Source organism: Toxotes jaculatrix, chromosome 14, assembly GCF_017976425.1.
Source record: "Toxotes jaculatrix isolate fToxJac2 chromosome 14, fToxJac2.pri, whole genome shotgun sequence".
Lineage (NCBI taxonomy): Eukaryota > Metazoa > Chordata > Actinopteri > Toxotidae > Toxotes > Toxotes jaculatrix.
In genome coordinates this window covers 5,519,999-5,547,616 of record NC_054407.1, presented here as the reverse complement: position 1 = coordinate 5,547,616, position 27,618 = coordinate 5,519,999, and the positions used below count along the sequence as shown (strand labels likewise).

At 42.4% G+C, this 27,618-nt stretch overlaps 1 protein-coding gene across 2 annotated transcripts in view; it reads left to right on the top strand.

Annotated features, from left to right (window-relative positions):
* Nucleotides 1-6,035: 6,035 nt before the first annotated feature.
* The window catches only part of zswim5 (zinc finger, SWIM-type containing 5), a 60,545-nt gene continuing 38,962 nt past the window's right edge, over nt 6,036-27,618 (top strand). For both annotated transcript variants that reach the window (XR_005895254.1, XM_041054956.1), the window contains exon 1: nt 6,036-6,623. Coding sequence is in view for 1 of the 2 variants with exons in the window: in XM_041054956.1 (XP_040910890.1) it covers nt 6,095-6,623 (529 nt within the window). In the remaining variant the exon portion in view is untranslated. The remainder of the gene's footprint in view (nt 6,624-27,618) is intronic.

The window sequence follows — 27,618 nt, the reverse complement described above, 5'->3', positions numbered from 1 at the left end:
TACTTCATCATACAGGTTTTCACATTAACAGTACACCAAGCAGACATCTCTGACATCAGCTGAAGAAACCGGTTGTCACTGTTACTTTAAGGGAAACTTCTCATTCAAACTGAAACGTTCATAGTGAAACTGTCAGTTTCTGCTCCCTGTAGGGAAACAAGGCTCGATTGCCAACCGTGCAAATCGGGCGACTGCCTCAGGACTCCAGATCCTCAGGGGCCTCAAAAGCCCCAGGTTCACTGCATGTCAGTTAATTTGTGATAATTTAATTAACTCATTAATATAAAGTAAAGTGGAGAGTGCATTAAGGTGGCTTCTGCATTTTAATCCAATCTTTAAGCCCTGTCTAATGGAGAATGCCTTGTATTAACACAATATAAGAGTTGATATTGTCCATAATATTAAGTTTATTCTGGGAACACAGGAGACCCACAGCTTATTTTGTGTCCCAAGAATCTGTCGATGAAGTGACATGTCATCCATTTATAGTAACTTTACATATCTGTTAAGTGCACATGAGCTACACTGAGAACAACACATTCACATTCACCTTTGTGAGACGGTCGACACAAACACTGTGTACAGTTTTTGGGCCACAGAGTTGAGTTCATTGCCTTGCTCAAGGGCAGCTTTATAGCAGCATTTGAAGGAGGGAGTCATGTTTTTCAGTCTCCTCAACGAGAATTTCCAATCTGGTCTCCGGATCCTCACCGATAACCTCCAATCATGAAGCAGCCTCTCTAACCTCAAGCTCCTCCACAGCCTGAACATACGTCAGTGCACACACACACACACACACACACACACACACACACACACACCACGTGTTTTCATCCCCAGGACACTGCCTGTGCATGTGTGTGTGTCTGCTTCACACAGGAGTATCTCTACCCTTTATAGCACCTCCCTGCTCTGAGTGATAATGAGAGGAATTACACACAATGGAGCCACTTTTCTCTTTGGAGTCAGGACAGAGAAATAATGGGAAGGGGAGACGGGGAGAAAACAGGATATGGTTTTAAAAAAAGAAGAAGAAAAAAGAAAAGAAGGGCTAATACAGGAGGAAGAAAGAGAGAAGAGGGAGTGCCTGCAAAAGCAAGAAAGAGTGATTGCCTATTGACTTGATGAGAGAGGGGATGCATCATTATATAATTGTAAATCCCAGAAAGATAGGGTGTAATGGGGCTTTCTCTCCTCCCACTGCTGCTTTGGTAATTTATCCCTCTCTCTTTCCATCCCTTTCTATCTCTCCCTTTCACCCTGTCATCCATCAATCTTTTTCCAATTACCTGCTCTGTCTATCCACAGATCCATCATAATCATTTCCATGGTAACGGGTTGCATCCTCCACTGGCTTTGGCCTATTGTTCAATATAATTGTACGCCAAAAAGCAGTCTTTAGAAGAGGGAAGGGAGTACACCGAGAGAGACAGATCTGGATATTGTCTCTGCACTCTGTGACTAATGTCTCTCCTGTGTCACCAAAGAGTCAACTTCAGAGGAGATAGTCTGTTTAATTTCAACCATGGCGTCCATTCATCAGACATTTTATCAGCCATTATGCGTAGATTGGCTTTATCCCAGGCTGATGAAACATCTTCTCCGTGCGTGCAATTGTCAGTTATTGTGAAAATGAGAAAGTATAACTGCCCATACAAGGTCAGTGAAGAACAGAATGATATGTATTTCTTAGGGGCAAATGAAAGCTAATGGCCTCCACAAATCTATTAAGGTGGTTTGATTTTATTTAGCTTGGTAAATTTGGAAGTAAATGGACACAGATTTTCAGAGTGCCTCAGGTTTTTCTTCTTTCCACGTAATTACCAAAGAGACCTTTTTTCACCCAAAGAGTACCAAACCCCAGCCAGCCTCGGAGGTAACGTGATTTGTCCACTGGCACAGGCACCAAAATGATCAATATGTCCCCAGCGGATTGCTCCCTTTGGTTGCTTAATAGAAACATGCGAAGTGATTTGGTGCAGTTTGTGATTTTTTTTCATGCGGTCATTTAAGTTACTCATTTCCTGTTTCTGTCTTGTGACAGGAGACAAAAAATAGTCATCTACAGTGACATTTTGGTGAGTGTCCACAAGATATTAAGACAGTTCACAGAAAAAAAAAAAAAGCCAGCAACATAACAACTGGTGCAAGTCCATGATAGGCTCCTACAGTATACAGTGCATCCATCCAAGCTGTAGTCTCTTTAAACACTCCTGCCTTTAAGTGTGGAGGCCAACAGGACAATGAAAAAGAGGCTGAAACACGTCGATTTTGTGTCTTGTGTAAATTTTCCCCACTTTGTAGTTGGTGGATGATGGCCAGTTCTTAATTTGAATCTGCAGACATTTATGCAATGCTAATGCTAATGCTATGGAGATTTTAGTCATCAATCCTCACTTAACACATACGAATGCAATTGTCAAGAAAGCTCACCAGCAGCTCTATTTCCTGAGGAGACTCAGGAGGTTTGGCATGAACGTTAGCATCCCTGCAAACTTTTACAGGTGCATCATCGAGAGCTTACTGACGGGCTACATCACGGTCTCGTACGGCAAGTGCTCTGCCCACATCTGTACATCACCACAGAGAGTGGTGGAGGCGGCTCAGCACATCACTGGGAACAAACTCCCAGTCGTTCAGGATATCTTCCACCAGCTGCGTCTGTGGAAGGCACACAGCATCATTAAGCACCACAGCCACCCGGCGCGCAGACTGTTCTCCTTGTAACCATCTGGCAGATGATACGGGGACATGGACGCACGTTCCACCAGAATTAAGGACAGTTTTCACCATCAGGCCACCAGGCTTCTCATATGTCTTAATATAACACATCTCAGATCTGACTGTTGCCTGCGCTGTTCACTGGATTGCTTACTTAAAAATGCACTATGACTGTTACTATTGCAGGACTACTGCATACCCAGTGTGCAACACCTTTGTATACAATGGTCACTTTTACTTTCGGACATACATTCTCTTTTTCATAATATGTCTATAGTGTTATGTTTTGTTTAGATATTTTTTAATCTCATATTCTATTTTACATGACTAGTTCTCTTATTGCTGAGCTCACCTGTTTTCTCTTCCAACACGTTTTAATGAACCGTTGACCCTGTGTCAAACTACAAATGATTAATAAAACAAAACTGGACTGAAATACATGACAGCTGATGTGCACCTCCTCAGAAATGCTGTTCGTTAGTGTTACGGTGGCTGGAGATGCCACATGGAGATTCCTACATCTATGACTGATCAGTCGAAGCTTGTTTGTGTTACCAGTGCAGACTGGAGACGGAGGGAACAATATAAAACAAGGTGAAGAACGGCACAGTAACCATAATACTGTAAAACCAGACATATCCTGATACTCCTGATAACACAGCCATGTACACTGCACACCCATCACTCTCCATAATCATCCCTCTCCATAACACTAGCTTTGTTGTGAGCGGGTTGGTAGACAAGTCAAACCTTCTTATTGGTTCACTCTAAGACTTTATAAGAGTTTATTACAGAGCGTAAAAGATAGGATTTCAAATGTATGCACATTAGAGTGGACAGCTTGTCAGGATTATATCATTTATCCAGCAGCATACTCTGGACTCCATTGTTTACAAAGATTTGCAGCACATGTGTTGGCAAATTATCAAATCACAGCTTAGCAGGTGGTGGTGCAGAGGTAGTGGACTCAATAATGCAGCAAGAAAATACATTCAGCTGTGAATTTACCTGCCTCCTGTGCTTGTCTCAAAATTCTTGTCAAATTTGTTTGTGTTTACATGGAAAATATCATTAGCTACAAATATCTATGAGTTTTTTGTTGTTTTTTTTTAAAATGTAGATTTTGCTCCAAAACATTGTTCAGTCACTTTGAACGTCTTTAAGATCTGGATACAGCCTGAAAAATATGAGCAGAAGGCTTCATTTTCTTGTGAAATAAGCCATATCCAAACTATTAAGTTGACAGTTGGCTCCAAACCCTCTGTGTCCTGCTGTGGGAAACAGACTGGAGAGCTGCACCCATTCAAATGAATGTGTATTTGCTGACCTGAGGTAATTGATATTTATAGGACACATAATGGTGTGAATTTAATTTGCAAAACTGTAAACTTTGTTATTCATGGGCTGACATCGCCGTCGTTATCTGCTCCAGTATAAAATGCGCACACATCAAGGACTTTGCTGTCATGTCAAGAGGAAGAGCAGTGAAGGGGTGGGCAAGTATTGCTGCTGGAATATGGCAATGGGTGTACTGTCTGACTTCCTATGATCATTTTCCTTGTGTGTGTTTTTTGTTTTTTTAATTATTATTTTTATATCAGATGCTTTCCTTCCATCCATATAAAGATAAAGCTTGAGAACAGAGCTGGGAGCTGTAGCTGGTTTGCCATGCTGATTGGAGACTGGAGTGTTTTGTTATTGAGTTGGTTAGTGATGTGTAACATCCTCCACCTACCATTAATTTACTGACCCTCTCCCCTTCTCTCTCTCTCTCTCTCTGTCAACTCTGTGCTCCCTCTGCCTGCTCAGCCATAACAAGCCAAACAGACGTGTAGTCAAAGAGACAGGAAATGAAAGGTTTTGACTTTTAAAATAAAAGACTTACTATTACTTACTCCTAACTTCCTTTTAATGTTAAGCGTATTCCGTATCAACAGTTGACTATGAGTGGGAGCACTGTTTGTCTTTAAACAGTTTTTTCCTCTGTCATACTGAATGTAGTGTAACACTTGGACTTTCTTCAAGTCTCAGATATTAATGCTATTTTCTTCATGGCCCAAAAAGGCTTTGAGGGGTGAATGGGTGTAGGGACACGTGAAGATTGAGCCAGAAGGGGAAGGAACAGGAGAACAGGCCCACACTGCAACTGATGATGAAATAGCTGCAGCTGTGGACAGCTTTCGGGCCATGTTGCTGACTTTTCACAATGCATACCATCTCCAAAACATTATCTTTGAATCTGGAACACACGCTCACATCTATGCAACAGAAAGAAGGAGACAACACTAGGAAAAAGGCAACCAGTTGACTTACAGTTAACTAATAATGATAATAATAATAATAATAATAATAATAATATTAATAATAATAAATATCACTATTTGGCTTTGGTATTGGTGGGATATGTATTTGGTTTACATTGTTGATTATGTGTGACATGATGGTGACAATTCATGTAAATCACTACACAGTAATAAGCTGTGATTTAGCGGAACATAGCTAAATGAAAATGAAGAAATAATTTAAATGAATGAATGATATTAATTTATCGGATCCTACCTTCATGACCTAAAGTGGCTGCAAGTTTCAACTCTTGTGAACTGTTGTTCCCCTTGGCTCACTTGCTGACTCTGTAATCATCTGATCAGTGGATGTTGAAACAGCGATTTTTTTAAAGGGGTGTAACAGCATAGTAGTTGATTCAGAGTCTGACCCATTCTCTAAATTCACACACTGTGTCAATCTGAACAAGGAGCTTGGGGACAAACTCCTGTTAAGAAGCAGGGAAGAGAAGAACAATTGCTAGTTGAACTTGAGACAGATTGCTTCAGACCAATACTTCTGTTTTGTGGGTTTTGCTGAAATTGACAAGTCTATGTTTGCATCTTCCGAGACTTTTTTTTCATCTGTTGCTAAGATCTACTATGTTCCTATAATCTTTCAATAATTTGTGTACTAAATTGGCTCCAATATTAGAATGTCACATCAAGACTCCCGGCTTTAAGGCACACACATAAATAAATAACACAAATGCTTAAAAAAAGAACACTTATGAAAATATAAACACAAAGTAGAGTAAGTAATAAAGTGCTTTTCAGATGGACTAACTGGTCCTCCAAGAGAGATGCTTCTGAATTCTGTAAAATATGCTTGTTCTTGTTTTATGTAGTTTAGTTAAAATAGCCCAACATATCCACACAGTAATGAATTTTATTTTGAAATCTGTGATCGGAAGTCTTGTCTTAGATCCTCTCTGCTTTGACACTGGCTGCTCAGTGTGTGTGTTTGTGTGTGTGAGTGTGTGTGAGATCGGCTTCCTGCTGCCGCTCGGTGTCCGCGCACCGTCCGTCTCGTCAGTGTTGATCGGCTCGCCATGGCGGAAGGACGCAGAGAACAGCCGCCCCATCCTCTCTTCTCCATACCACCGGCCAGCAAGCGACCCTGCCTGCGCCCTGCTCCCCGTGGTCCGGGTCCGGGGCCCGGCCACGGCAGCGGGTTGCCCAGCTCCCGGTACCGTTCCCCGGAGTCCCTTCTGGACTGCGCCGCGAAGGCAGTAGCGGAAAAGTGGGCCTTCGAGAGAGTAGAGGAGCGCTTCGAGCGGATCCCGGAGCCCGTCCAGCGACGCATCGTCTACTGGTCTTTTCCCCGCAACGAAAAGGAGATATGCATGTACTCTTCGTTTCAGTGCCGAGTCGCCGGCGAGGAGGGTCCGTCGGCGGCTACCGGTGGCGCTGGGAGCGCTGGGTCCGGTGCTACGACCGCCGCCGGTGGTGGAGGTTCTACCGCCGGTACGACGGCTACCGTGGGGGCAGCCGGAGCGGTGGGAACCGGAGACGGACTGCCATTCCGCCGCGGTATCAGGCTGCTAGAGACCGGCTGTGTGGAAAACGTTTTACAAGTCGGTAAGTGGAGTATTTCCCTGTTACCGAGGCGAAGCCTTTTTCTTTTGGCACAAACATTGTGGACTGTTTCCGAGTCTCTCTGCTGCTGCTGGATCTGCTGAGGATGATTGATGGAAGTTTTCCCTGCTATCGTGGAAAGTATGCAAAGCGCCTGTTTTCGGCTCATATAAAACCGCACATGGTCCTGCGTGTGTGCGGGTTTTTTTCTTTAGTTTAGTCGACTTATGAGGAACATTTGTTGTCGAATTTCGAGCTTTTATCGGCTTCTCCTCCGTGAAAAGGGAAGCGAAGAGAAGGCTGCTCGCTAGCTTAGCCGACCAGCTGCTGTTTAAAAATTAAAGGGCTTCCTATTGTGGCTTTTCATTACTCAGTAGCTCTGCCACTGGCTACTGCGTCTTTGGCCAGTTTTGCCTTCATGTTAAAGCCCTGAACTCGCTGTGCATTTGGGAGGGGGCGGTTTTCTAGCAGGAGAAGCCGCGTTTCGGCAATCAACAGCACCTTTCTCCCTCTCCGGGGCTCCCTGGTCGACGGCCGGAGCTGGCTGGAGCCGTAACCCCGGCAGAAAGGCAAGGGGAGGCGCGGAGGAGGAGGAGGAGGAGGCGGCGGAGGAGGGCTGACAGACGCGGATACAAAAGAGCCAGCGTTAGAGCGTCGGGGCTTTATTTTTGTTTGTGCGAAAAGTCGTTTTTTCTCAACTCGCCATCGGTTGAGGGTGGCTTAGGCAAAGAACAAAGGCGGTTATTGGGTCTCTTATTATAATTAATCCAACGTTAATCCGGAAAAAAATCCCCCCGCAGCTTTTTGTTTATTTGCTGCTGCTGGTCGGACCGGACAAAGAGCGCAGTCGCTACGAACGTGGAAAATGCACGTTGGGAGTGTTTGTGTTGTTCATAGTGTTAAAGATAACTCCACGGCACCCGTATATAACCTTAAAATAGCTATTATTGGTGCGTTTGCCCGCAGCCTCTCAGTCCCTTGCAACACAAAAGGCTTCCAGTTGAAATGATCGATAAGCGTCTCGCATTTCCAGCGCTGCAGAGAGGCTGTTTCCAAACAAAGGGCCATTCCGCAAAGCTCCTTCTCCACTCACTCTCATTAGTTTCATACCCCCGGCTCCACACAGCCACAAAATGAGCTCAGGCATCAGTGAAATTGATGAGATGAAACCGATGGATAGTCGTGAAAAAAAAAAAGAAAAAGAAAAACAGCCTTTTATGGTTACTGGGAGGATTTTTCTAAGGCCATATGGTGTGAGAGCCACTGGAGCTTGTCTGGGGGTTTCATGTTGCTCCAGTGTATCTAGGAGTGGGGGAAAGCTGCTGAGAACTGTGGCTGCTGCGTCTCCCCGTGTGACTGCTGTATCTAATTGCATCTCATAAATGCTCATCGATTCCACCCCATAACTAAATGAAATTTGAGACTTATGAATATGAAAGTGAGATTTATTGCAGTCTGGCTTGATAGGTTCTGCAAGTTTGAGTCTGCTGGAGAGAGTTGGTATATAAGAACAACATAAAACAGGAAGTTTTGAAAGTCAGATGTTTTGACTTTACTTTTTTTTTTTTTTAATATTGCGCTTACACTTGTGCAGTATGCGAAGATTGTTTGTAGACCGTAATTTGAGTGAAGGATGCAAGTTAGAAGTGATGAACTACTTTTACCACTTCCTGTCATTCCAAACACATGAACATGGTATTGGCACAGAGGTAAAATCACTTTGCTTTTGTAGATCTGGTGAATTAATCTGTTAATGCTCCATTTAAAATAGTTATAAAGTTTGCAAAACACTGCCAGATTTATAAGTTGTGTTTTAAGAAGCCAGATCCCGTTGGGTCTGAACTTTAGTTGAAATTTAAATGGTCAAAAATAAAAAGCATACACCTGTAAGCAAACACTTCTTAACCGCCTCTTCCAGCAAATCGTTTCCAATCTCCCCCAAGGTCAGTCATGGCAGGTAGGTGAGGCACATGGTTGTGTTTATCTGTCAGCAAAACACAAGATGGGCTAAATAGCTGTGTGACGCGAAGATAAGATTTGGCTTATTTTTCACTTTGCGGACCATGGGAACCGGTTTATTGTGGAGGGTTTACTGGCTCACTTATCAGGAGAACAATTGTTTTTTTTTGTTTTTTTGTGTGTCTTTTTTTTCAGCACTGGATTTAGATAGGTTGGGCGACTGCTCACACACAATGCACTCATTAAGCACTGTAAATTACAGTCTTAAGATTGCTTTCACCTGACATAGCGTAACATAATCAGCACTTAAAATAGTGGCAGTACTTGTTTTTTAAGAAAGCGAGCTGGACGTGCCTCGTGTGCTTTGTAATAGGAACTTGCTGGGGAGCGATTAGGAATGAGACCAGCCTGCGTGCTGACACATGCATGTTGATGATGCATGGCTTAAAATATGGCATTCTGAAAAACTTGTGTGAAACTTTTGCACCACATTCACATACGCATGCTGATTGTTTGGGTAGAGCTGCAAGTTACATCTATACAAAAGCTTTTTTTTATGGATTCACGCCTTTAGTTAACTTGCTTGTCCTGCGAGACAGAGTCTGTCGTCTTCAGTCTCAAGCTGAGGTGGGTGATGTTGTGTTGTGCAGCTCCTGTCTGTGTTTGTGACTTTAAGGGAACCGATACAGCAGTTTTTTCTCTGGCATTCTATCCACCAAATACAGGTGAGTCAGGTACCCTTACAGTAATTCCCCTCACATCTGATTTAATGAAACATAAAAAATCAAAATTACGCAATCATGATGCAGCAAAGAGCCAAAAACACTAAAAGCACAGAGGCAGTGAGCTCACAAATAAGGCAGTCAGAGATATGATATTTTTTTGTTCCTCACAGCTATCACAAGCCCAACAGGAGATCCTGTTCCTGTAAAGTCATACTCATCCGTAGACTTTTTTGTCCTGCTTTCCCTGAATTGGTTTGCCTAGAGCCAGATCTGGAATTGCTCTTGTTTTTTCAGGTAATTACTAATGGGATCTGGTGGGAAGGAGTTTGTGGCATGAACGGGGTGGTGTGATCTGCTTTTGTACTCTGTGGTGCTTGACAAATTCAGTGTCCGGGTCATGGAAAGTTTAAGGCCAGACTAGGAGTGTGTGAGAAGAGGAGGACAACTGTTGCCACAATTCCAAAAAAAAAAAAAAGTTTGAGCAACACGAAATCTCATTTTTCTAGTGAGGCAAGGAGCCGCGAGTGATTTTTGTTTTTTCACAATTTCGTAATTTCCATGTCATACAGGAAAAAAAGAATATACACTGGGTATGGTTTCTCACAGCTTCTTTGCTGTTGAGCAATAATTAATTGGTTTTGTAAAAGACACTGATCACTTCAGGAGAAACTGATAATATCTACCATTGACGGCATCTGTGTGTGCGTCAGTGGTGAGTTGTCTGTGTGTTCCTCAAATATCCTCCACCACCCCGTACGTGACGGCAAAGGGCCTTGTGTGTCGGCATCTTTTAACACTAATACTGAGGAACTGAAGGGATGTGAGCTCATCAACTCATCGGTCCATGTGTTCATAATAATCTACTCCTCGCTACAAGTCATAATTAGAATAATCAAAGCTAAGCGTGCTTGTATTTGTAACCCCACCCCACCCCTCCACGTACACGTACACATACACACACATGCACACCCAGAAGCCCCCTTGCCAGAGCCTTATGAAGTCCTCAGAGAGCGGGAGGAAGGGATATAAGAGGAGGGAGGGAAGAGGGGGGTTTCTTTAGCTTTGAGTCAAGCTTTGGGATTATTGGGTCATGCTTTGTTACCCAGCTGTAGAAAAACCCCTTGTTCACAGAAAAGGGGGTGGGGGGGGGTGTGGGAGGGATCTGTGTGTATATGTGTGTGCATGTCCCAGTCTCCACGGCGTTACATAAAGCTGTAATGGGTCCCTGACGTCTTTTGAAGCACCGGTGACAAAGCGAGACAGCAAAGTTGAACGGGGTTAAACTGTATGGGACAGTCAGTCAGTGGGCGGAAAACACTGTGGGGCGTCTTTACTCCAAATGTTTGAGGCCCTGAAATGTCTAACAGGCCTTAAAACTAGTCCTTTAATTAGGGCTGAGTATTGAACATCAGTGCTTTTTTGCTACTGAGTGAAATGTGTAGGGTTTGAAAACTACCAAGAGTTAGAATATCAAGTTTCACTTCTTTTCATTTCTTACTCTGTGGTGAGACAGGTTTGGATTTTATCAAAAAACTAAAACTGCAGAACCATTTAGGCAAAGTTCTTGCACGTCTGTTTGTCTGTGATAATGAGTGATAATAAGTCTATAGAAATGATACTGACTTGTCCGTGAAGTCAGTGTTCTTGTCCAGAATGTAATTCCAAAACAGATTAAGATAATGTTTGTGGAAATCTTGAGAATGATTTAAACAACCGGGAAAGAAGCACGCGATCTTCTTGCTATCTACAAGGGCTGCAGCTAACACTTGTTTCATCATGTATTTATAAAATGTGAAAAAGTGCAAAAAAAAAAAAAAAGAAATCACAAGTTTCCAGAGTGGCGTCTTTAATTTGCTTGTATTTTTTTGACCAGCAGTTCAGAACTTATAAGGTGAATACCTTACATATGACTTTTCACTTTGCTGAATGATTGTGTGTGTCTGTGCGTGTGTGTGCGTGTAGGGAGGTGTTGGTGGTTGGTCTTGCCGGTATTTCCTCAGATGTAATTTCCTGGCAGAATGGCTGCGGGGTTCCTTGTTGTGGAAAAGCTTGCGAGCCTCTGGTGTAAATCCGCTCAGAGGTTGCTCAAGAGCTTTGCGATAAAAGACAGAAGGAGGTGGTGAGCTCATCCTCGCTTGCCTCATCTCCCATCGTTCTTCTGACTCGACTCTCAAGACAGAGTCCGCTGAGCTCGGTTTTCATATTTCATTCCATATCTCTGTCTCTCTCCCGTCTTTACCTTTCTTTTTTCCTTATTACTTTATCTGCTTATAACTCAATTATCAGCCTGTGTTACTCTATGTTCATCTGTTTTTCATCCTCTTTTATGTTCCTCACATGCACTCACCTCTCTCTGTTTCTGTAACTTACATCAGTAAAAGATGACTCGCGCTTTAATCATTCTGTCTGGAGGCTCCTGCACAGTAAAGGGGCTGTTAGTCGGCCAAAGCACGGTCTTAAAGTTTTTTTTTTTTTCTTTCTTTCTTCTACCCCTCCGACTTTTCTACTGTTCATGCGTGAGGCTGCTGCTGGTTGAGGAAGTGTTAGCGGTTTTGACAGGAGGACGGGGGGGGAAGCTGGAAAGAGTCTGTCATCAGTGTTGAGTGAGAAAGAGGTCAGACAGTTGACAGCAGCACTCTGGGTGTGCGCCTCTGTGCTGTTTCCACACTGTTGGGATGTTGGCTCATGTTCTTCTCGATAGCCTCAGAGGTCAGAGCCCCATATGAGCTGGCTAACAGTATACATGTATACACTGCTAACACAACCAGGCAACAATTTCATAAAGTCAAGAACTGTAATTGAAGCAGCTTCAGATTTCTTCATCCCGCACTTTTGCTTCAAACTCATCTTATTTACACAAACTTTGTCATTTTACTTTTGCATCTTTTATGTTTAATATGTTTTACCTTATCTATTATCCTGTTAATGTATAGCCTGTTAGCATAATTTAATTTTTGTCTTGTTTTGGTTTTAAAGCACTTTGCAAGTTTGTTTAGTAAAGTGCTTGATGGAAAAAGCTGTTATTATTTAAATGTGCATCATCACTTTCATATAAAGAAATGGTACATTGTCAACTTGTAAGTGCTTTAACCTTCACTGCAGTGGTAATTATAGCTGGATGCCTGAGCATTAATTTGAAAAGGCACATGGCTTTTTTTTTTTCCCCTCGCGTTTGTTCTTGTATATCTATTTATCCATGTATATTCACCGCAGAACCCATTCTGAGCCACAGCTTCAACCACTTAGCACACACAGACATTCATACGCACTCACAAAGTCTGTCCGCAGCCCTTCCCCAGCGCACAGCACAGACAGACAATATTTAATCAGTGTAATTAATTCCATGCCCGCCACACTTGAAAAGAGAAAATCGGTAAAACAAATCATCCCCGCGCTCTTATTAGCTCTCGGAGAGGCTCGTGAAAGATGAGGCCATTAGGAAGACGCTCTGTTGTTAGATTCATCAAAGGGAGAGGCACCTGTACGTATGCGTGTGAGGACTTATTATATAAAATCATTAATCAGAGGTTGCTGTTAGAGTGCTTCCCCCACCAAACAGCAAGGCGACCGTCTGTATGTTATATCTGAGACACAAAAAGCATCATGGACGAGGAACAGGAAAGTGCTAATCCACACTTTCTTCTTTTGTTTCAGTCTGAAGTAGGGACTGTAAATTAGCAATTGCACTGAAGACAGAATCAAAAAACAACAAAACCTAGTCTTAACCTTGATTCATCTTTGTGCTTTCTTAAGAACGTTATTATTCCTAGCTTTCTATGTCTATGTCTCCTGTGCACATATATTCAGCACCGATCTGTGCATGGTCTTCTCTATGGTTGTGAGTTCAGTATCAGCAAACGCCACTGCATACATACTCACTGTGAAAGTTGCTATTGCCTTCCAGGATTGTAGTGCGTGCTACAAATGTACATCAGACACACAGGAAAGTAGGTCTTCAGGTCAACAAAAACAGGAGGCAAAGCCAAATACCTTAATGATTTTTGTTAAAACTTTTACAGTGATTGCAAATACTGATGCTGCCTTTGTACAGTGTGTACGTGTTGTTGTTTTTTTTTTTCTGTTTCCTCACCCTTACCGTTTTTAAAAATATGGTAGCTTCCTAGTTGTCGACCGCAGTGTTTCAGCACGTGCCAGCAGCAGTTATGTAAATACAGAGGTTTGTGGGTACAAGCCTCAGAAAGCCTCAAATGAAATGCTTACTGGATAGTTGAACAGCATCTGAAACTCCTCCGACCCACACCTTCCCAATTACAGTTAATTTTTGTAAATTTACGAAACTGAAAAATCCAGCAATCACAGCCGCTCCGCTCCGCATTTGACTAGCTGTATGGGTGTGAGAAACAAAACAAGACTTGAACTTCTCTCTCAAGCTCTTTTTCTTTTTCCGTTCTTCATATAACTACTTCCATCGCTTTTTTCATGTGCACCACCGTGAATAGATTGGAGGAAACTTTCTCTGAAGGTGTGCGCCATTGGCCCCACTTGAACAATTATTGTGTCTCGCCTTTTTCCATGCAATCTTCTAGGCCTGCCTTTGACTCTGGCCTTTTTGGAACATCTAATAACACTTTTGCCTTTAGACACGGCTGTTTGACACTTGCCACCAAAATAGTTTGTTTCAAGCATTAGCCTCGTCGATTTTTAGAAGCTGCTGCTGTGCTTCTGCGGTACATGTTTTAGGTACATAGTTTAGAACATCAGATGGAAAAGTTTTCATGAACTGAGCGGAGATATAATCAGTATTGTGTTCAAGCAGAAAGTAGAAACCAACAAAATGCAACAAATCAGCACTAAATGAATGAAAAAGTGTGTGAATTATTTCTTTAAAGCCAAAGAACCTCTACATTTATCCTCACAGTTCTACCCTTTTTCCTTCCGTATTTCCAGCATTGTTTTCATTTTTTCCCCCTCATGTGCTTTCTGTTTAAACCTGGCCTCAGGTATTTCAGCCAAATTTATTTTGCTGTGATTTCCAGCTATGCCGCTTCCACTCTGGACTTGTTTGCAATAGCAGGCAAAAATGGCATTCTTTGCTGTTGTGCTGTTTGCTCAGCACCATCCCTCGACAACAGCTTTTCTTACAGTTGTGTAACAGCGCAACGTGTGGTGTATGATGGTTGTGTAAGATTTTTAAAAAAAATAAACAAACACATTTTTACTGCCCCTGTCCTGTTTTCATACCTCCCTATCCTGTGTGTTGGTTTGTGTGTTTTACTCCACCTTTAGTGCTTTTACCTTGGGTGGTGGGTGTACAGTTATCAGCCGGGATCAATGGTGGCCTTGTCCTTTTAGCTTTTGAAGCCGACAACCTGCTGCATTCAGTTATTGCACTGTTCCACACCTGTCTTTTATTGGCTCTCTCTCTGTGTGTGTACGAGTGCCTGTTTTCCATGGTTGTCGTACACATTTGGCCCCTGTCTGTGTCTCAGAGAGAGGCTGGACTTGAAAGAGAAGGCTGATCCTTGCAGGCTGGACCATTATGTCCTCGTTTGGTTGTAATTGCCTAACAAATGTTGGGGAGAAAGGAGAGAAATGGACAGACATGGAGGGGAAGGGGGTATTTGAGATGCAAAACCGACTCAAATCTAACACTAAGTCTTATGATCACTTTGTTAGCCTCATAAGCACCGGGGCTCTGTGATGGTGGGGACGTATATTCTGCTATATCCATGTTATTTCTGCATGTAATATAAACTCATAACCCACATGAGATTAAGTGACGCATTTCCATAAAAATAAAAGCAATGCCTGCGGCGTGGAACACGACAGGAGGGGAAATCCAGGATGACTTAAGTGGGGGAGGAAAGCAGTGACAGGTAGCATTGTTTAAAAAAAAATCTGTTGGGGTTAGACTTGTTTGTCGACAATGTGATTCTTTAGGTGGATTTGGACATGCACCAACCAAAGACTCTTCACTAGTCCGATGAAAGTCGGACTAGTGAAGAGTCCCCCCCCCCAACAAACAACCATCCACCATTTTCCTCCTCCCTTTTTTAACTCGGTGAGAGGATAAAAAAGCAGCATTATCCTGTAAATCTCTGTGGTGCTATTGATTACTTTATGGTTGGATAAGTCTCATTCAAGCAGAACTCTAATTCAAGGTGTGTGTGTGTGTGTGTCTTCATTTCTCTTTTTTATTAGCTGCAGGCCATTTTGGAGGAGCCTACGAAACTTGAAGGCATAGTTAGTTTTCTGACGTGAGGTGGTCTGACGTACTGTCTGTGGATCCTGTAGCGATATCTCAATTAGTTTGCAGCTTTTCAGACACAAAGGAGCAGCAGCATGTGGGGCCAGCTAGCAAAAATATTTCAAATTACAACACATTTACCCATTTAATCCACTATATTGGATGTATAGATCATAATTTTATTAGCACAATCATCAATATCAGTCTTACAAAAGTAGATAGCCTTTTTTTTCCCCAGAGCCAGCAGCTAAATCTAACCACAGCAGCTTCACATTAGCCTATAGACTATGAGAGTGGAATCAGTCTTGGAAAGAAAGTGAATTAGCATATTTCCCAAAAATGTTGCACTATTCCCTTAAGTATGTACAGTACAATCATTTTTATTTGTTTCTGCCTCGCACACTTCCTGTCTTCCTCTGAATGCTGAAAGAGTGGTCAAAGAGCAGCTACAGAGACTAAACCATAACACTGAAAACATCAGGGATTCTCAGAGCCAATTAGATTACATTTGACCTTTTACACTGCACAGCATCATCTGCCGTGGGCACTGCTTGGTTTGATCTGTGTGGCACAGCAAATACCAGTGGAACCAGTTTGGAGGTGCTGCACTGTGAATATTGCGACCTTGTGCGTGTTACAGATGCACACAGCATGAATACAAAAACACAACTCTTTGTATGGCAGCAAATGGAAAGCGAGTACTTTAAAGAGTCTTAAAATAATGTGATTATCTTTTCTAGTTCCACATCTGTAGCATTTTGAACAGAGTGCTCCACTGCCTTTCACTTCCAATGGAAATTCCTCTTCTTTCTGTTCCCATAATGCCCTGCTTTGTGTTAGCTAGTCCTGCCCATTTCTTGATCTTTATGCTGATGCCTTTCTTTTTTTTTTTCTTTGAATGCAGTGAATTTGGTGCTTTATTGCATTGCCCATCTCAACTTGAAATAGCCCGTCGTAGATCATAGATATCAGACACAGATAGTCATCAGTACTTTTTTTCACCCCCCTCTTCTTTCGAATACACACGCAGTTGTGTATTGCAGTGAGTGCCTGTATCCTATGTGCTTTTCCAATCTGAGCAGCACTCAAAGCCCCTCACAACAACAGTGCTATTATTGCCAACAAGACAGACGAGGGCCCATAGGAGTCCATTGTGTGTGAGACATCCATTATGGTTGGATCAGAAACTATTTCCATACATTTGGTTGACTTTGATCTCAGGAAATGGGAGTCAACGGCCGTGCTGCATGTCTGTTTCTTTTCTTTTTTGCATGTGTGCAGCTTAGTATTGTCATGGCCGACAGATGTGCTCCTTCTCTTTAAAGCTCCGTCATGTTCCTTTCAGACGAAAACGTTTTCTGCCTGCATTCCTGTATTTAGCAGTTAATATCTAATTCATCAGCACTGACCTCTTCGAGTGATTTGATTGTTGCTGATTGCAAAGGCCTGTCTGTCCCCGGTCATCTTGTGCTTTTCATCGCTCTCTTTCGCTCTATCATTCCCTTTCCCCAAATGTGTGGACAAGGTTTTAAAGGAAGCACTTTGTGCTAAAAGTACGAATAATTATATCACTTAGCAACCAAGTCCCCTATTATGGTGATTCAGACTGTCAGTGTGCATTAGCAAATGGAACAGGACCTCCTTTGTGACTGAATTATTCTGAGTCGTTCGCTGTGTGAATGTGTGTGTGTGAAATGTGACCACCACTCTTTAACCCCCCCCCCCCCCCCCCCACCTTGAAAAAAAAGCTTCTAAAAAGTCTCAATCCCATTTCTCTTTACCTAAGTATTCAGGTCCACTACATCTCTATAGCTATGTTTACATACAGCTGCTATTGATTAGTAAAGCTTCACACAGACAGTTAAAGACACAATCAGTAAAACCCAGTGAAAACAAAATTCTAACTAAATATTATTTATTACCACATGGGTCTAATTTTGTTTAGGTTTTGGCCGCCGTTCTTGTCCTTTGTCCCCAAACTGTCCATTGTAAACCTTCACCACTGACATCCTGGTTCAGCACTGGCTGCCATGCTTGCTGTAGTTATGTGCACACCGGTTTTGTGTGAAATGATGGGTAATTACTGACATTAATGTATGGTTTTCCTCCTAATAAGGGGATTTAGATCATTTAGTTTTGTGTGTTTGTTCATTTGTTTGCCCCATTGGACATTTTTGGACTGTGCAGTTCAGTTATGCCAATTTTATGTGAGAACATACTTCACATTTTATGGTCCAAAAATTTAGATTGGGTCTTTAACAAAAACAAAAAAAAAAACGGATACATTTCCAAAATGAAGCATAAATGAGCCCCTGTAGGCCGTTATAAATCAGAGGGGATTTTATTCATACGTGTTATACCTTGTTTCCCTCACAGTGACTCACCTCTCTGTTCAGTAAGAGGCAGTTGGGTCATGCTGCTCTATTGATGGTCTATTCCTCTATAAACAAGCCAGGCTGCTAACTGGTAGGATAGATACATCATCATATGGAGAGTGGAAGATGCCTCCTCAGGATTTATTGAACCCTGTGTTAACATGAATCACCCCACTTTACATTTTTCTGTAGATTATTCTCGAGCATTATCCACAGTTTTCCTCCTCCCTTCTCTGCCTCCCTCTCTCTTTTCTCTCTCTCTCTCTTCCTGCCTGCTAATAACAGCACTCTGTATGGGTTTCTTTAGTGGACGGCCTGCTATGGCCCATTAGGCTGCAGTCTCACCAACAAATGAATGGTAGGGTGACTGCAGAGAGAGGAGGACAGGAGGGGAGGATGAAAAAGGGCCAGGGCAGGGATGGGATGGGTGAGAAAAAAGAGACAAACAAGGGGGAGAGGGAAGGAGAAGAGGGTGTGAAGGAAGGAGGAATGGAGGGAAAAGGGGGAAGGGAGAAGAGGTGTGAGGCGAGGAAGAAGGGAGGAAGAGGAGAGCTGAAAGGCAAATGTAAGAAGTACATAACCAACCTGTCACCTCTTGCACTCCCTTCCCCCTTTCACACACACACACACACACACACACACACACACACACACACACACACACACACACACACACACACACACACTCAGCAGTCACAGAAAAAGCCAAAGGGGAGGGAGGGACCTCATTAGGCTCTCAGCAGTCCATCACACGCAGGGAGAGAGAGAGGGAGAGAGACTACTGAGCTCTGTGGTGGGGGATGGGGATGCCCTGAGAAAAGAAGGGAGCAGAGGGAGGAATGAAATTGAATTGATAGGAGCAGTCAAGTGCAGTAACACACACACACACACACACACACACACACACACACACACACACACACACACACAGGGGACAGAACAGGACAAGCTCCCACCACACACACACACCACTCCACTCTCTGCAACATGATTAATGTGGTCAACAGCCGTGAAGATAAGTCTGGTCAAGACCTCTCACCCTCTTAGACGCATGCACACACACACACACACAAATGCTGGCCTCCTACACTCTAAGTGTCCCCATGCCCTTTTCTGGCTCGTCTATTCCCACACCCTCCTCACCCCTACCAGCCGACTGAACCCTCCTCGCACCCAAACAAAGATGGAGGACACAGACACAGTGGATGTTTTTTTTTTTCCTTTTTGTCCAGTGTTTTATTACACTGGCATAAGACTGGTACTCATTCAGTGTATGATGAACTAATCAAGCAAATAATGAATTGTGTTTATTTGTGAACGAGGCTCAAGGTAAATGTATTTGTCATTCTCTCAATAAACAATACTCTTTGTACAGGGGAGCAAGATTGTGTTCCTTCAGTTCTGCAGCATACACAACATGAACAAATACAAATTAAAAAAAAAAAATCAATCACTGAATCATTTCAGCTTCAACCACAACCACAGTTGATGTAAATCCACATTCAGGAAGCTTGTTAATGCTTCAGTTGAAGAGATAATAAACACACCGAGTTCCCTTTTTTTTTTTTTTGACAACCCTCTTTGACATTTTAGCAAAGTCACTATAAACATTTCCTCTGACAAGCAGTCCAGCCAACTGTGCACCATATTTATAACAATGAGGGTTCTAATAATTAATTGCAGATTAGTATAATATGATTACAAGAAGGCTGCCAGATTGGAGTGGAGCCTTTGAAATACTTTAAGATGGCCTCTGAGCTGCATGCAGACATCCTCAGATCACAGCCTCACCGGTCTGTGTGAAACTTTGAGTCCTGATTGGAATGCAGGAAAAGGAAGATTCAGCTTTCCTCTGCAGGTCAGGATCATCTCTCTGTTCCTGAATAGTTTCAGAAACTGCTCACAACATTTTGGTGAGGAATGCGAACACGACCACTACTTTTAGTAGCTTCTTTCCAGTACATACAGATGGCATCTGGTCTATTTTGACTTGTGTTATTCTGAATAACCCTGAACCTATCCCTATATACCATACCAGCTGTAGAGTGATTGTTCACAATCCTTTTATCCAGCCATTGAGAAAAAAAAAACATCTTCAGAAATCTTCGTCTTCAGATCTTATTAAAAAAAAAATACTGGAATTTTAAAATGGAAAATTTGGAGAAACTTAAAAGAGAAAGGAAAAACAGCAGAGTGACAGACCTACGATTGCAGTGCCAAATATCTGTTCCTGACCTCTGCTATATACACTGAGGAGATAGACACACACATTAGTAGACAGAGAGCATCACAGCTGTGTGCAGCTGTAAATACATTTCTACAGATAACATAATGAGCAAATGGATCCTGGGTAAAAAACCCCTCTTGCTAATGCAGCTGTTTGAAACATTACCTATGTTAGATGGCCTCAAGACGTTTGAACCCAAACCACTTAAACTGTCAGTTCAGATGAGGCCAGTAAACTGTCCATCACTGGAAGCAACATAATAGGTTCCTAAATGTCCACTTTAAGGCTGTGAATTATTTCCTACTTACTTTGCTTCGTGCTTCAGTGTGCGTGAATGTGTGTGTCCAAGTGTAGGCATATATCAGTGAATACAGGGCTTCTAGTTGTCATGGCGTAACAGGATTAGGTGCCTTCTCCACTGCCTTACACCGTAGGACCGTTGCTGTGTGTATGTGTGTGCGTGCTGGGGTCCATTGTTGAAGTTTTGTTCCTGGGGGTCTTGCTGTGTCCTGTAAACCCAGGGGGCCCCAGTGTGTATGTGTGTGTGTGTGTATTTTCTGTCTGTACTTGTGTGCTTGTTTTTTAGAAATCTTTAGCCGACCATGGAGAAATCAAGGATTAAATATAACCCCATTTACTGGAAGTGAATGTATTGAATATATTTCCTGATTTTGTTTTTTTGTTTTTTGTTTTGTTTCTCCTTTTACTTTCTGTGTTGACCTTAGTGAGAATATTGTTGAATGCAAGAAATAATCAGTCGTCCTATCAGAAATTCTGCTGCCCTCGGCCTTCCCCTTCCTAAACTTTCCTTTCCTCTCTCGAACACGCACAGTTGTGATCTGTATATTCTTTTCTTTTTTGATTTTAAAGTCTAATTTACACCTAGTTAAATTTTGCCTCAGAAAAGGGAGCATGTGGCACACTAAGCACTTTTTTCTGCCACGGCAGCAGAAAGGAAGTCTTTGTGTGTGTATATATACTGGGTGTGTGTGTGTGTGTGTGTGTGTGTGTGTGTGTGTGTGTGTGTGTATAAATCAGTGTTCAAAGTGTTGTGAGTTATCAGTGGGATGAAACACCACTGCTGTAACAATGGGATTAAAGCTGTGCTTATGAAAGAAGCAATTAAATGGTATCTTATCTCATCTGCTTCTAACACCAAAAAGCACTTTAATATTTTTCAAGTTTTCTCCTTTTCCCGTTCTCTGGAGGTATCCGCAGGTTCCCAGCAGACAGTGCTGATTGGTGGATGGTTGAACTGTCCTTCCATATGGGTGGTTAGCTAAACTTGTGAAAATGTAGATATGCCTTGAAGCTTTTTACTCTTTTTCTTTCCTCCTTTTTTCCTGTTTTCATTATTTGTCTTAATTATTTATATGTTGAATATCCTTGGGTTTCATGTGAAGACGTCACCTTTTACTGGAAATCAATAGAAAAAGACGTCTTGGTCCCAGTCAGCCTGTTTCATTGGCAGGTGAATGCTGGGAAACGTAGTGTGCAGAAACTGCAGAAGTGAAGCTCAGTCTCTGTCTTCTCTCTCAGTTGTGGTGAGCGTCAGAGCTGCTGCTTAGCCTTGACCTTGTCTCTTTGTCTTTTGTGTTATCCCTCAATCCCTCTTTTCTTTCCTTCTTCTTTCCATCAAGGCCTAAGACTGAATTTAAAGAGCCAGAAGGAATTTAGTCTTCCTGGGATTCCAGTGCTTAGTTTGGTGATTGTGCTTTTGACTGAGAGAGTCAGGTGTGTCATCCAAACTGTGGACATTTGGGCCATTTCTTCTTCTCAGGATTTGGGTGTAAGGCTGAGATTAAATCGAAGAATAACTCTGGGTAAACCAATAGATGTTTCTTAATCAATGAAACTCCCCATTTATGATGAGGTGTTTTGTTAACTTGATGCACTTTGGCTGCCTGCATCCAGCAGCTGAGTGCAGCCTGTTTTCAGCACAATATATATATATATATATTTTTTTTTTTTTTTGCAGTGTCTCCTGGAGCTGTGCAGATTGTGTTTCACTGACCTGACCAGCTCATGGGCTTTTGGTGAAAGAAGTTAAGGAAGTTGTTGAATTGAATTTGAGTCCAGCAGTTTTGTCTTTTGAGCCTTTTGAGAATAGAAGCTTTGTTGCATGATTAAGGCAGTATTTGGTTACTATTTTGTTTTTGTTTTTTTGGCTTTCAGTTGTAGTCGTGAGTGTGTGCGAGTGTTCATTCATTCATCACTCACTCCATTGTTGAGCATTATTTACAAGCCATCACAAACTTCTTTTCAAATGCCCAAAAGGACAGCTGCCGTTGACATTTTGACATTGTGATTTAAATAAGCAAATTTTTGCACCTAAAAATTTGAATGCAAAAAAGATATGTAAGCAGTTAAAAGAAAAACTAACGAAATGTCTTGTTAGTCTAACACGACTGTCAAGAGCAGCAGTGGAACAAGCTGAATGCAAAACATTGAGTTCTGAGCTTTATTTCAGCAGAATCATTGCTCTAAAGCCCTCTGAAACCATGTTAACAAAAAACAAATCTGACATTAGGAAGACCACTTAATAGCTCAGTATGTCATCAGGCAGTACAGAAGTCTTTAGCTGGTAAATGCTTTACAGTGTGCACTAGCTAGTCGCTAACTTCGTCTGCTGTTTGGCACTGGGCGGGTAGTGTACAGTGGGTTTTGCTGACAACAACAGTTTCCTGCTTCTGCAAAAAAAAAAAAAGTTGACAGTGATCTTTCAGAAACAGGATCCATTACCGTGTGCAGGGGATGTTCTATGTGCAGCAAGCAAACTTTCCTTTGCTTTTCACAGTCATGAGACAGAAGACAGCAGAGACCCCACAGTAACAGAGCCCTGTTCACATACATGACTATTAGCTGCTTCACTTGTTGCTGCCAAGAAGTCCAGATATCGGCTCATACACTCAGCACACACACACACTGCTCTGTGGATTTAGCACAGTCTCAATTTTGTCCCCATACACACTAAACTAACAATATTTAATTACACACACACTCCTACCCTCCCACACAGATTGCATATACTAACTGACCCTGGCCTACACCCCTAGGGGGGTTCCCATGCTATTTAACCACTGCTTTTGTTGCATGGGTCTATAGCCAAGCCTGGCACACCTTTTAACTTACAAAGACCATTTCATTTGGAAACCAGTGGTTACTGGGGCCTGGGGGCTCTTGGTATGTGTGTGTATGTGTATCTCATGGTGGGAAAACCAAAAGACTATGATCAGACCCTCCTCAGTTGTCCAGTTCCTGCTCTTTTCTTTCCTTTTTCGCCTTGTCCCCACAGTCAAAGTGTCCTTTACTCTGAGCTGTAGCAGTGTCCAGTTTTTCTTCCTCAAAGCTGAGGTTTTACTGTCGCCCGAAGAATTGTGTGAATCAACAAATAAAAATAAAAGCAGCCCACTGTGGCTTTTTGAAAAGAGGTTGCTATGCATGCTAGTTAGCAGAACCTTTGGTAGTCCGACTGGGCGTATTGAGTCTCCGAGGTGAAACCAGCCACTGGTTTTTAGTGTGTTGCCAGGTGACTGATTCACCCAGCTAAATACATGGCAGCGCAACGGTAGATGACTGGTGAGCAGAAGGCTGAAGAATGCTTTTGATATCAAATACCACAAAGCCAGGAAAAAGTCATTTTTCCAAAAGCCAAGAAAAGGCCAGGCAGGGCTTGCCAGGACTAGCTCTAAATGCTGCTGGCACTAAGTGAAAACCTGTTACTTTATTATTATGGGGAGGCTACATTTCCCATGGCAACAAGATACAGAGATGAATCCCCTAAAATCTTTTGAAATCTGGAGACGCAGCCCTCTCGGTTGTCAAGGCTAAAGACCGAAGTCTCACATCATCATGGGTGAGGTGCTGAGTATATTGCTTTATATTGGATTGTTAAAGCTTTTGCATATTCTTTTTTTAAAAAGTGCTCTACGAAAGAAAGCATAGATTCAGGACATTAAAATACACTTCCATAATTTGGCTGTAATCAGATTAAGGCCACACTCACTGTGGGAGTTTTAATATAAAGATTAGTTTCCAAGCTGATGATCTGCACTAACATAACCTGATTAGCACACCTAGATTTCTGCTCACTAATCACCAATCACTAATTTATTTTCTGGGTTAGTTTATGTTGAATACAGCTATAATCACTCTATCTTACAAATGATGTAAACTGTCTGAGTTATTTATAAAGCAAAATACCAAAAATGTGCATTGTCCTCTTTGTTAGGTCTTATTAGACAATATCATTTTAAAGACGTCATCTGTGACCTACATTTTTCTTTTTAGATTAAACAATGAATTAATTAATTGGGAAAATAATAGACGTATTAGTCATACTGAAAATGAATCACTTTTAATAATTAACTGTTTTGTTGTGATGGTTAGCAGGTGACAACAGGACAATAGTAAAATAATTAGCTTTAGACATGCCATAAACTTTATCTGGTTATGCAGAGTCATGTAGTTATTATATATTTGTAAAACTGTAAACGCTTCGTAACAGACATTAATGTTTTCTACCTTCCTTTTGGCCTCTTTCTGTCTTTGCAGTCATGTCTGTCTCTCTGCTCCCTGCAGTATTGTGTCATGACTGTCTGCTAACTTGAGGGGGAGTTCCCCCGTTCGTCTGTCTCTTCTCCCTCAGGTCCTCACACTGAAAGGACCTCTTCTTTTGTCATAAATTGTGTGTATGTGTGTATGTGCGCGTGCACCCAAGGACAGGCTGCTGTGACATTTCTATTGAGTTCAAAACAGGGAGAGGGAGTGTTTATGACACTAGAAAGCAACTATAAGATCTCAGTGTCTGCAACTGTCACTCTTTCACACACACACTCACACTCACACACACACACACACACACACACACAGACTCACTGAACCTGCCTCACCCCGCAGCTTGAAAACTTAGAGGTTCTCTTTGTGGTCCATCTCGCTGCCTCTGCGCTGTATGGGATTTCATTCCATGCTAATGATCACCACATTGACTTCCTATTATAGAAACACAGTCAATGGGGCTTTTTTTCTGTAAAAAAGAAAATACAACATAAGATATTTGAGCTGAAAAGAGAGCTAAGTTTGCACCCATGCACGTGCACCCTCACGTGCACACACACACACACACACACACACGCACACAGTATGTATTGTCAGCATTGACCAGACATTTCCTCCCTGTGGGTTTAAAGTGAGACCAGGCTGATTTTTGTGTCAAAGGAAGGGTATTTTCATCCATACAGAAGCAGGTTTGTTGGAGATAGTCTGAACAGTGACTGTGTGTGTACTCGTGTGTGTGTGTGTGTGTGTGCATCCTCTTTGATGATTGGACAAGAAAGGAAAACATCCACCTCATCACCAGATCTTTGGTCTTATATCTGCAGAGCTAGTCAAAGGCTCATTCCCACCATCCTTATCCTCCCCTTCAGATGACGGGCCTGGAGGTTCTGAAGGGTGTTTGGTTGGGTCGGTCCATCACTGTCATATTTGACTGATCAGCCTGCTACACGTGGGGATGGACCACTCTCCATCTATCAGTGTGTGTGCTTTTAAAGAGTTTAAGAGTTAGTATGTTTTTTGACACAGCCCTGCTGCTGGTCTAAACTCAGCAGACACAACATTAGGCCTCTATGAGCTTGGTCTGAATAAATTCATATGAACGGACTGAAGTCCAGATGAACCCGGAGATTTATCTTCAACAGGATGATAAAAGCATGAAACTAAAACAGAATACTGAACAAAAATGTGTTCAAAATCCATATAAAGAACACTTTGCTCTCAAAGACTTTTCCTCTGTGGACTTTGACTCTGTACACACTATAATTTCCACCGGGAGTCTGATAAGATGAAACTTTAATGGCCCCTGTGGGGAAACTGGGTCTGATCACAGATTTACCCCACGTGTCGCTGTACATTACATTACATTTAGCCTTTAGTTGAGGCTCTTATCCAGGGCGACCTTTAACAGTGTTTCTAGGTTGTCACTGTCGGATAACGTGTTGCATTTTTTTTTTTCAGTTTTAGAAAGCATGGGCTTGCTTCCTTTTGAAATGAGGAGAAAAGACTACGTATCTCTGTATGGAGAATCCTCCCTGTGTTTTCTGCTAATTTAAGCGAGAGCAGGCAGAGCCTCTGAGCTCACTGGCCTCCATGCAGGGCCGTCGCCGAACACCCTGCACTGTCTTTCCAGGCTCTATTCATTAATTCATTTCTTATTGGGACGAAGATAACAGGATTAGTGCTCCAAGCATCCAGGAGTCAGCAGGGAGGGAGGGGGACCCTTTAACCCTCTTCCCTCCTGCAGACAATGGCTGTGTGTGTGTGTGTGATTGTGTGACTTTGTGATTGTGTGGGTGTGTGTTTGTGTCCTTGCCAGATGGGACCAGTGCTTCTTCCAACTAAGAAAATCAGCAACCCACACATACTTAGAAACACACACACACACACACACACACACACACACACACACACACACACACACGCCACATTCTCCAGCTCTCATCCTCCTCCTTCTGGTTGGTGTCCAATCATCCACTTCTCTCTATTGTCTCCTGGCTTCTAGCAGGGCTGTGTTGGCAAAGCCAAGTATCGTGAAATATCTACCAAATATGAATCCTTAATACTTTGATTATTGTTGATTTAAAAAATTGAGAAAAAATTACAGAAAATGATTATGATAACCAAACAGAGGCAGTCCGTTCATTAAATTCTGCTAGAACAGGCAAGAAGCTCAAAAAACCTTCATGTAGCCCGTGCAGCTCGTAACTGTAGTTTACATCACAGTACCTGAGCTTACATATATTTATATCAGTATTGTATTGATGTATCATCAGATTTGATCTTCAAATAATAAAAGCTTGGCAGCTGGAGCTCTTCCACAGCTTCTCTGGGCCGAACTGTTGAAAGATAAGCGACAAGAAAGCAGCTGGTTCTTTAATAGAAAGTCACGGGCACAGGTCTGTGTAACTGTGACTCCCACTAACAGAACAAATGAATGGAAGAATGTGTCATTTTAAAGCCTTAGCGTGTTGTGTTTTTTTAACATTAACATTTTCAGTTTATAGCAACACTTACAATGATAACTCCATTAATAATCCATCCTCCTCCAGTTTTGGAGTCTAAATTAAGTGTTGCAGCTAATCAAGAGCTGCAGAGCACACCTGATTTAGCTAATCAACTGTGGGTCAAGCAGGGAGAGATGGAAAATATTCAGGGTGGGAGGGTCCAACAGGCGAAGGGCAGAGAGACACAGCTGTAATGCAATCAATGGATTTCACAAACATGAGTGTAAATAAAACAGGCTGCAGAAGATGGTGGATAGTTAGTGATAGTGATGGTAATGATGCTACATGTAGCACCTTTAAAACGTTGCTGCAAACGAGCGTGGTGTGAAAGCACGGCCCTGGCCGTCTCCCAGTTTGCTCTTCGATTTGTTCCTTCTCGCTACAGCAACTCTTCCTCCCCTTCTTACACACCCTCCGTCCCCTCCCTCTGCTGAGACGGAGTC